Source organism: Belonocnema kinseyi, chromosome 6 (assembly GCF_010883055.1).
Source record: "Belonocnema kinseyi isolate 2016_QV_RU_SX_M_011 chromosome 6, B_treatae_v1, whole genome shotgun sequence".
NCBI lineage: Eukaryota > Metazoa > Arthropoda > Insecta > Hymenoptera > Cynipidae > Belonocnema > Belonocnema kinseyi.
Genome location: NC_046662.1, coordinates 113642780 through 113654281, shown reverse-complemented (window position 1 = coordinate 113654281; position 11502 = coordinate 113642780). Strand labels below are relative to the sequence as shown.

The 11502-nt window shown below is 37.1% G+C and overlaps 1 protein-coding gene across 1 annotated transcript in view; it reads left to right on the top strand.

The window, feature by feature from the left end:
- Positions 1–1298: 1298 nt before the first annotated feature.
- Positions 1299–11502, top strand: part of LOC117174650 (pre-mRNA-splicing factor ATP-dependent RNA helicase PRP16) — an 11980-nt gene continuing 1776 nt past the window's right edge. The window contains exons 1-4 of the mRNA XM_033363932.1: positions 1299–2177; positions 4958–5202; positions 5278–7220; positions 7362–8037. Coding sequence (XP_033219823.1) covers positions 1734–2177; positions 4958–5202; positions 5278–7220; positions 7362–8037 — 3308 coding nt within the window. The 5' untranslated portion in view covers positions 1299–1733. The remainder of the gene's footprint in view (positions 2178–4957; positions 5203–5277; positions 7221–7361; positions 8038–11502) is intronic.

Sequence of the window (11502 nt, the reverse complement as noted above, 5' to 3'; positions counted from 1 at the left end):
GAGGCTTTTGCTGGATCGTCGTATTGATTCCTTTACAGACTGTAACCACCTATCTCACGGTTGTGAGACGTGGTTATGGCTGAAATTTTACCGCGATTTCACCGGAATCGGGTGCAATTATTCAGATTAGCACCCGTTCCCGGCGAAATCCTGCGGTTGTCCTTATGACAAATTTTTAATTATATATGTATATTTATTAGTTTTATTTTGAAGTATTCAGAGCAACAATTTTTAATATTTTCACCAATATCACAATTTTACTGCAGAAACACTGAGAAACATTGAGAAACACTAAATAAAATTTTAAAAAAAGTTTAAACTTGCGGCGAAGTGGCTTACGCTACGAGTTACAAGTACCTAACCTGATCTAATTTCCGCGCATGCGCATATGGAAGTTCTCTCCTTTCCCCCCAATGTTTCATGAAACGATGAAAATTTGACTGTGAAACATTTGAAAGTTTCAAGTGAAAGTTTGAATGTTACGTTTCATTGCTCACAACCCTATCTAGGACCTTTGATGATTACCTAGGATCTAGGATCTTTGATGATGCTAATGTTGGCACCCTGCGCTACTGCGCTTGCGTCAGGGCTGAGCGCTGGTTAGCCACACTGGGCGCTTGATTCAAAATTACATTAAAAAACAATTCTTGCAATTTAAATAAATAATAATTTAAATATGCACAAGTGTATACAAATTGTGTAAATTTTGATATCAGACAAGAAAAAAATATAACACATATATTTTATAAATAACAGTTTATTTTCATTGAATTTCAAACACAGACTTATATTTCACATAACATTTTTCAATAGATACATTTTTTGAAATATCATAACTACATAACTACAATGCAGGCGTGACAATTCATATATTTATAGGTTATTTAATTATATTAATTGCCGCAAATATACATACAAAATATGAAAAACTTAGAAATAATTATTTTCAATCACTTTTTCAAGAAATTTCTTTTAAATTAAATGTTTTGTAAAATATAGGTTGTTGTTTGGAATTCAATGAGAAGGAACTGTTATTCATGTAATATATGTGTTATAATTTTTTTTGCCGGAAATAAAAAGTTACGCAATTTGTATATATTCTTCTGCATATTTTAATGTAATTTTGAATCGCGCGCCAAGTGCGGCTAACCAGCGCGCAGTCCTAACGCAAGCGCAGTAACACAGGGTGCCAATTAGGTATTTTCATTTCAATCAACAGCTAACTCCACGTTGTAGATTGCTGAGGAGAAAACAAGGGACCTAATGCATGGGATTCAGTTCATTTTTGCCCGATTTTGCTAATATCTTCGTAAAAGCTCATTTTTTCTATATAAGTGCATTTGAAAAATAGTTTTTGTTTTTTAATTACTATTTAATGAAATAATAAAATGATGATCATTAATTCCAAAGATATTGCAGAAAGAAAGTTTATATGATCCATTGTTTTCCCCTCAGCTTGTGACAAAACGAAGTTAGCTGATGGTTGAAGTTGTGTTCATTTTTGCCCTATTTTGGTGATAATACCTAATATTGGCATCATTGGTTTAAGTTGGAAAGATGTTGATTGTATGGTCGTCTCTGTCTCATGTATTATGTCAGTTTTGATAGTTTATCCTCAGATATCATGATCCAAAAAGAGATTTAGAATCATTAGTTTTTGTAATACAACGAAATGAGAACATTATCATGTTGTCCTTTTGACTCAAAGTGAAACAAACAGGATAATAATAGTAATGTCGAAAGCATCAGAAGACGACGTGTATAGGTTAGAAGGTTCGACGAATGAACCTGGCGGATTGATTATACGAAAAAGAACGTCAGATCAGTCGGATCATACGTTCAAGAAACCTCAGGGTTCTGCATTTGGTCTTGATAAGTTAGCTCAAAAAATTAGGAAAGAGAAAGAGAAGAAATATCGTTCTCCTCAAGAGGAAACTCCGACGTATACGGGAGGAGTAAACAACGAAGCTCGGGACCGATTAAAGTCGAGGTTAAAGCGACAGAGTTTGACTGGATATGGTCGAGATAGTGAAAGAAATAAGGACAGATATCGAAGCAGCAGCAGGGACGGAGATCGAGACCGAAAACGAGATCACAGAAGCAGTAGCAGGGATCGTAGTTCGAGACAAACTCCTCGATTCAGAGATGAACCACAAACTCCAAAATTCCGGACAAGGGTATGAGTATTACGCATGAAGGAAACATTTTTCTTAGTGGTTTAAGAAGTTCTTATTTAACGTGACATCTTATCAATTAAATATCAGGTTACACTTGCTAAAATTATTTATGTATTTAACCATGCATGTCGTTCTTAAAATGTACGTTAATAAGGCGTGTAGCGACTGGAGACCTTGAAAATCTGAAAATACCCTTGATTTGGCCATGCAGACCTTAAATTTGAAGTATTTCTGTATTCTCTGCTTTTAAAGCGTTTTTTAAAATAAAAAATTGAAAAACAATTTGAATCTTTTTGTCCCATAAAAGAAAAATATAGTTTATAAAATCCCTTTCTATTGCAAAGCTTTCAAGAAATTAAGGCATAATTTAGCTTTTATTTATTATAGAGACATAAAGATTTCAAGGCCTTTTTTGTACGACTGTACTAGTTATTCTATAGATTGTAATAAACATAATTTAATATTGTTTTTGGACATTTTATTCGGCCCCAATGAAATGAGGCTTGAATCAGGATTCGAGCGTCAACATGCAGGGCTGTGTGAATCATTCCCATTAAGAATACGTGATAATAATTGAAGCCTCGGTTGAAATAACATTGTATTAACACATATTTTGTATCCAACTATTTCTATGTATATAAGTTTTTCTTTAAACTGTCTCTCTATTCCGCTTAAGCTCTGCGATGGAAAACTCGAAAAATTAATTGGGAACGAAATGCCAAAATAGTCGAGTTTATATACTAAGTTTATATTCTAAGTCTAACATTGAAGTTTTCCCTACTAAAAATTCCTACTGTCCAAATATGATTCAGTGCAAAATTCACTGATTGAAATAGTAGTTGGACATCTTACTGAGTAATCAGTGATTTCTGACTTTTTCACTAATCAGTTCAGTAACCAGTTAAGTTATGTGATCTATAACCTCTAAAATTTTAAGTTAAGCGTTGTTATTACTCTTTTACTTAAGGAGCATGAAGAATTCCTTAATGAAATACATTTATTAATTTTCGGACTGTAAGTCTGCTGAATTAACTGCGGAAAGAATACATTCTAACTCGTATAGGAAGTACTTACTTAACGGTTGTGTACATGACAGTCCAATCTTGAAATTGAAGTAATGTGTGAGGTTGTCTGTCATTGAAAAGCATCGATACTTTTCACCTTTTTTAGTATTTGATGATATTTATGGGTTTTAAGTTTTTGCTATGATTCTTTGATTGAATGTACTAAAATATTATTTTATTATGATTGCTGAATTGACATGGTGCAATGTTGCAACCCTTAAAAGTGTTTATTTCACTGAATCAATAAGTAACTTTTCACTTATTGTCACTGTCCCATTTCTAGGTATTTGAATCAGTGAAATTTCACTGATTTAGATTTAGACAGTATATTGGTTCGTATATAGGAACCTACATAGGATCCTCTATAGGAATCTATAGGTGCCACATATAGGAAATGACGTAGGATCCTATATGGGACCCTGTATGTTTCTGTATGGTACCATCTCCAGGTGCACAGGATTATTGTGTGGCACCTACGGCTCCGCAGAAGTTTTTTTTGGTCCTCTGTGGGCACCTAGAGACATACGTACCATTAGTTAGGTACCATTAGGTACCGTATTAGGGAGTGTCCTATACAGGCACCTATATAGGATCCTATGTCATTTCCTATAGGTGGCACTTAGAGGTTCTCAAGAGAGAGTTGAGACACGGGTTACTCAATATCTGATTGGCGCCGCTGTACCAGAACTAGTAAAACTTTTATGAGTTTTGATTGGCATGAGTTGGCGCTATCTTGAAATCACAGTTTTATTTTTAAGAGAATTTAATATAGAATAGAGAAAACACCCAAATAAGAACATTATTAATTATTGGAAAGGTTAGTTATTAAGTTTAGGGGGAAAAAATATTTACTTTGAAGCACATATACTTCAAAATTTTCATAAACAAAAGAAGTAATAAAAAATAAAACTGTTCAAACTTTTCGGGCCCCATGAAAATATCAAGTTCCGACACCTTGACTATTCTGGCATTTCATTCTGAATTCAATTTTTAAATTTTTGATCGCAGCGCTTCCGCGGAATAGGGAAACAGTTTAAAGTAAAACTCATGTACATAGAAGTCCATGAATATAAAGTATGTGTTGATACGACGTTATTTCGGCCAATGCTTCAATTAACTGAATTTTCCGTAAATTTTTTCTTTATTCTAAAGGATGAACATTTTATAATAATGGAGACTAATTAATAAAAGGAGACTTTTCAGCGTGTTTTTTAAAAATAAATCCGCTGAGCTCACAGCGTCTCTCTCTCACACCCTGAAAAAAGGGCATTTTATTGAGCCCATACTGTGCTGTGTTCAAAATAGCATTTTGATTTCTAACCATTTTACTAGTGTATACCGGTAGAATATTACAAAAACTTTAAACCTTATATTCTTAGATTCGCAGTCACTTGGTATTAGGTATTTTAGTTCTCATGCGAGGATTTATGTTAAGAAGAAATTAAGAATTCGTTTATTTATGGTTCTGCTTCGTTTAGAAATTGTTGGACAATGAAGAAAGTAATTACTATTTTTAACGTGTATAGGAAATGGTTATTTCATTATTTGTTTACACAGAAGGCAACAAAAGGAGACTTGGGAAAACTTTATTTGTTTACATTGAAACGCTGGAAAGACATTGAATTTTGTTCCTAAGAATCGCTAGATATCCTGATTAAAAATGTGATTCAAACTTAGTAGAATTAAGAATTAAGTTTTGGAATATTTGATTAACAGGATCCCACATCGAAAAGTAACTGGGACGATGATGATGATGATGATGACGAGGGACCGCGTCGTTCCAGTTGGGATCATCCGACACCACAACCTTATTGTTCCAGAGGCAGAGAATCAAGCAGCATCAGAAGTGAATTTACTCCTTCGTATAAATTTAACGCTTGGAACAGAGACAAAAAACCAACCGGCGCCACTCCAATGGTCGATGGCGAAGAGAAAGAACTCTGGGAAGAAGAGCAGAAAAAGTAAGGAACACCTACGAATTACCGTATTTATTATCTTCATAGTCTGTTTGCATAACTAAATTTTATCTTCTCCAGGGTCGATCGAGAATGGTACTCTCTAGGTGACGATGAAGCAAGACACTTTGGAGATGTGTCCGAAGAATATACTCAAAAGAAAGAACTAGAACAAGAGGCTAGACGAAAGAAACGCGTTTCAGCCCAGCAAAGACAAATAAACAAGGACAATGAGTTGTGGGAGCGAAACAGAATGCTCACTTCAGGAGTTGTTAGTTCTTTGGATCAGGATGACGAACCCGATGACGAGGCAGAGGCAAGGGTGCATCTCCTCGTGCATAACGTTGTGCCACCGTTTCTGGATGGTCGAATTGTTTTTACAAAACAACCAGAACCTGTTGTTCCGGTTCGTGACCCAACTTCCGAAATGGCTCTCGTCGCTAGGAAAGGCTCTCCTCTCGTTCGCGTCTATCGAGAACAGAAGGAGCGTCGGAAAGCTCAGAAGAAACATTGGGAGTTGGGTGGCACTCAAATCGGAAACATCATGGGAGTGAAGGACAAGAGAAAGGAGGAGAAGAACGAAGAACAATCATCCGATGGTGATTACAAATCTGGTCATAAGTATGCTCGACACATTAGCGACGATACTGCCGGAGATTCTAAATATCAAGGTATCCAAAACCAAAGAAGGACTCTCCCTGTTTTCGTGGTCCGGCAGCAACTGCTATCCGTGATTCGTGAGAACAGTGTTGTTATAATTGTTGGAGAGACTGGTAGCGGAAAAACTACTCAGCTGACTCAGTATCTCCATGAGGAGGGTTTTAGTAGGAACGGAATCATTGGATGCACCCAACCCCGAAGAGTGGCAGCTATGTCGGTTGCCAAGCGAGTCTCGGACGAAATGGGAACGTCCCTCGGCGATAAAGTGGGTTATGCGATCCGTTTCGAGGACTGCACCTCGAAAGACACAGTTATAAAGTATATGACGGATGGTATTCTTTTGAGAGAAAGTCTTCGAGAGGGTGACCTTGATCGTTACAGCGTCATCATTATGGATGAAGCTCACGAAAGGTCGCTCTCTACAGATGTGCTTTTCGGCCTTCTACGAGAAATCATCACCCGCCGCTACGACCTCAAACTGATTGTCACATCTGCGACGATGGATTCCACCAAGTTCTCCGCCTTCTTCGGAGATGCTGCAACATTCCACATCCCGGGTAGAACTTTTCCAGTGGAAATCAATTACTCCAAAAATTCAGTGGAAGATTACGTTGATGCTGCTGTAAAGCAGGTCCTCCACATTCATCTGCAACCTCCGAAAGGTGATATCTTAGTCTTCATGCCTGGGCAGGAGGACATCGAGGTCACCTGCGAAACACTCAAGGACCGTTTAGCAGAGATTGAATCATCTCCAGAGTTATCAATACTTCCCATTTATTCTCAGTTGCCCTCGGATCTCCAGGCGAAGATTTTCCAGAGTTCAGAAGATGGCGTTAGGAAATGTGTCGTGGCAACAAATATCGCTGAAACTTCGCTTACTGTAGATGGTATTGTGTTTGTGATAGACTCTGGGTATTGTAAATTGAAAGTGTATAATCCACGAATTGGAATGGACGCCTTACAGGTTTACCCTGTGTCAAGGGCTAATGCGGATCAGAGAGCTGGGCGAGCTGGTAGAACAGGACCTGGAAATTGCTTCAGATTGTACACTAGGAGACAATATTTGGATGAACTGCTGCTGACTGGAGTTCCCGAAATCCAGAGGACTAATTTGGCAAACACGGTTCTTCTTCTCAAGTCCTTGGGAGTTCAGGATTTGCTCGCCTTTCACTTTATGGATCCACCGCCGCAGGATAATATATTGAATTCCCTTTATCAGCTTTGGATTTTGGGAGCACTGGATAATACAGGACAACTCACGGCCTTGGGTCGTCAGATGGCTGAATTTCCTCTGGATCCTCCTCAGTGCCAAATGCTGATTGTGGCATCTCAACTTAAATGCACAGATGAAATTCTGATTATAGGTAAGAAGAGTTTCATTGTTTTCCCTATTGCAAGTACATGGATTCAAAGATGGTGCTGCATTGCTTGGCAAAGTCTTGTTCCTGAATACCTATGTAAACTGTAATTATTCTAATTTCTACATAATATCTTAACTTTTGTAGTATCAATGCTGTCAGTACCTTCTATCTTCTATCGTCCAAAAGGTAGAGAAGAGGATTCGGACTCAGCTCGAGAGAAGTTTCAGGTTCCTGAATCCGATCATCTAACATTTCTGAACGTCTACAAGCAGTGGAAGCAAAATAATTATTCAAGTATGTGGTGCAACGACCACTTTATTCATGCTAAGGCGATGCGCAAAGTACGAGAAGTTCGACAACAATTGGAGGAGATTCTCAAGCAGCAAAAGATGGAAGTCGTCAGCTGTGGAACTGAATGGGATATCGTTAGAAAATGCATTTGCTCTGCCTATTTTCATCAGGCAGCTCGCTTGAAAGGTATTGGGGAGTATGTCAATTGTCGAACGGGAATGCCATGTCACTTGCATCCAACTTCTGCCTTATTTGGAATGGGATTTACACCTGATTACGTAGTTTATCATGAGCTGGTGATGACAGCAAAAGAATATATGCAGTGCGTTACCGCTGTGGAAGGGCATTGGCTGGCAGAACTTGGTCCCATGTTCTTTAGCGTCAAGGAAGCTGGACGAAGTAATACGGCGAAAAGGCGTCGAGCCATGCAGCATGAAACTGAGATGGAGGAACAGATGAAACAAGCGCAAGAGGAGATAAAAGCTAGGGCCCAGAGAGAATTAGAAAAAGAACAAGCCTCTATTAGGAGGTATGTTGAACAAAAACATATTTTAAATATGATTTGGAGGATATATATATAATTAAAAATTTGTCATAAGGACAACCGCAGAATTTCAGCCGTAACCACGTATATATATATATATATATATATTGATATGAAAAAAAACAACAGGAGGTATGTTATACTGTTTCGTAAAGCTTGTGGGTGAATGCGTATTTTCGGTACAAGAATAGTTTTTTCTTTTCGAAACTTCTTTTACAGTGAGCGATTGAAAACAAATGATTTTTCCCCATTATCAAATTTTGAAAAATCATATCTCGAGATTCTTGAGTATCACATTGAAATAAAAAAAAGAGGCACATATCTCGAGATATGATTTTTCAAAACAGTATAACATACCTCTTGTTGTTTTTTTTAATATTAATATACTGCATTTTTATAGTGGGACGATGGTCGTGGGGGCTAAAGCGTAGGCTTTGGACCCACTCCTTCGGCTTGCGGGTTCGATTCCCGCCTCGCACTCTGGAAGAGTCTCGGTGGCCCATGCGGTGAACACTAGCCTAGCAAGGGAGTTGTTCATCTCCGGAGAGTCGTGGGACCGGTACCTCTAGAGAAAAAGGTTCTCTCGAAAGTACTTAAGGCTGTTGCTCTTGGTGGTTCGGAACCCACCTTAAACTGTAGGTCCCCCTTCCACCACCAAGTAAGTGTGTGGAGGGTGTGTAAAGGAATAGAGAAGGTGTAAGAAAAATGTAAACCCTTAGGGGACACATTAGAAGCTTCCATTCCTACTGCATTTTTATAAACAGTTTTATTTATTTTGAACTTGGAATTTTTGCTCAAGATTGTCAAATATGCAGGAGAAATTTTGGAGAAATGAAATCTCCAAGTGTTATGAATTTTTGCACTTGACGTCGTCTAAGTTTGTTCGCTACCTCGCTCGCTGCAACGTGCGCGACGGATTATAAAAATTCGATTTTCAGGACGGAAAAAACAGTGACATGTTTTCGGGAAATTTTAAATAATTACTAACCATCTGTTACAGTTTGTAGATTTAATCGCTTTAATATCGATTAGAAGTGAAGATGGTACAGTTGCACACTTTTGTTATGTTAAACAACAATTTTTATTTTTTTCTCAAAATTGTTAATTGCAATTTGTTCAGAAATGTTTTCTTTATATTCATTAATTTTTTTCAAATTATCCCTAATGCCTCTTGTATACAAAATAATCCTTTAAACTTGACTCTTCTCAAATGTGACAAAAATTCCAGACTTTTTACATTTTTCACATTGCAAAGCACAACATTTTTTTACATTAACGTCTTTAAGCTTATTCACATAGAGCACTTTAAACTTTCAAAAGACTATTAACTTACTACGCTAGGATTTTTTTGCTAATTTGTTAAGCTTCAAACCCAGATGCCTACCATTTTTTCACTGATAGTAGATGTAACCTGGAAACTAAATCAAACGAGATTGGAGAAACTGGGAGAGCGGTGAGCCAACGTATAAAGGAACATGAGACTAAAGTCAGGCTAATACATTTACGCAATCAGCGCTAGCTGAGCATTATATCGAAACGGGGCATAACATTTTATTGGACAAAACAACCGTCATAGCAAAAACACACAAGGGAGCGTTCACTTATGATATCACGCACCGAGGGTCAGAGGGAGGTTCTTGTCAAGCGTGACAAATCGTGATATATGGGGAATATGACATATCGTAACATATTCTGCGTGTGATGTCACGGAGGGTTTTCTTGTTTTTAATTGACAGCCTGAAAAGTATTAAGTCCATATATATCCTAGCTGTTTTATATTATCTTTGAGAAGAATAAAAAAGTGTTAATCAGGTTTATATTTTTGATGTTAAAGGTGGGGGTCTCATTAATTCGTGAGTGAGCGAGACAAGCGGAAGGGGGGGGGGGGGGGGGGGGGGGGGGGGGGGGGGGGGGGGGGGGTGGTAAACAAGCTTGAATTAAAGCGTGACTTAATGTGGAACTCTCTCCAATATCAGAGTATACATAAGAACAGCATAACCAGATTCCTCAGTTTCAGGTTAGTCCTGAAGAAGGGAACTGCAATGTTCACGAAACGTCGGCAATATTCGTAGTTTTTTACACTATTAGAGCCCGAAAGATCTCTTTTTATCAAAATGAATCATCGTGAAAGCATTAAATCTATTAAAATATACGTTCGTATTCACCTTAACACGACTCACAATTTTTTATGATGAAACTTGTTTATTCATTTAATTTAATTGTAAAAAATAAAACTCGTGATTATTCAGCCGTTTGTTGATAAAAATGCTTGGAATTTGTATGGTTTACTGTGAATATATACGCGGTGACTACCAGCAAAGCACTTTGTTTAAAAATGTAATTTGTTTATTGCTATTCAGTAACAAATTCCAAACGGAAACCACGTTTTGACAATTTCGACCAGTGGGACGGTCATCGAAGAAATATCAGTTGAAGGAACTTATCGCGAGAAAGTCTAGGCTTCAAGAAAGTATTTCTGAAAATTTGAAAAAAATCGGTCTGAAACTGTTAAAACGGTAGCGAGTTGAAGTAAATACACTCTGCCGCTGGAGCGTTTTGTTGTTTGCCGCTGCTGCTCTGTGAATTAGTAAGAACAGCTGATAACCGGAATACTGCAGCGGCAGCATGTGCTCACCAATTTTCAGAAAAACTTTCTCGAAGTCTAGTAAACAACTTTTTCGTGATAAGTTCTTTCAACTAACATTTTTTCAATGGCTGACCGGCCGAATAATGACGAGCTGTGTTCTATAAAAAATCGATTTTTGATCGAAAAATTGTCTAGTTTTTTAATGTTTATCTTGAGTAATAATTGTTGAAGGAAAAAGTATGATAAAAAAATTTGTCGGCCGCGTCAAGGTGAATACGGAGGTGTATTTTGTAAGACTTTTCGGCCACTTTTTCTATTAATAGATTTTCCTGAGTGGACAATACTTCTACGCGGTTTTGAGCGCTTATCGAGTTCTTGCACCCGTCACCTCAATTGTGAAAGTAAAACGTCTTTATTATTTCATTCTTGACTTCTTACTATCAAATTCGTTAAATTTTAAACACTTTAAATCTACATTTTTCAAGCCTTCAAAACAGCATTTAAAAAAAAAAATTAACGTTTAAAAATTAAGGTGGAGGTAGGGAAATTGTTAAAAGAAAAGGACTTTAAAATTACGCAGTGTAAACTGAATTATTTCATACTTGATATTGCGACAAATTGACCTTTTCAAACGCAAAAGAATTCCAATTGAATTCACTAAAAATTGCATAATTCCCTGCGGTATCAAGTTAGTGAAATTTGATTTTTTTTTTTAAGATTTCCGGTTAAGAAATAAGTTCACTGTCATTTCACAATTTTTTCCAGGCTCAAAAAATTCCCGGTCCACCGGCCACCTTAATATAATGTTATACTATCAATGTTAAGCAATTAGTTTGCGAAATAATTTCAAAGTTATATTTATT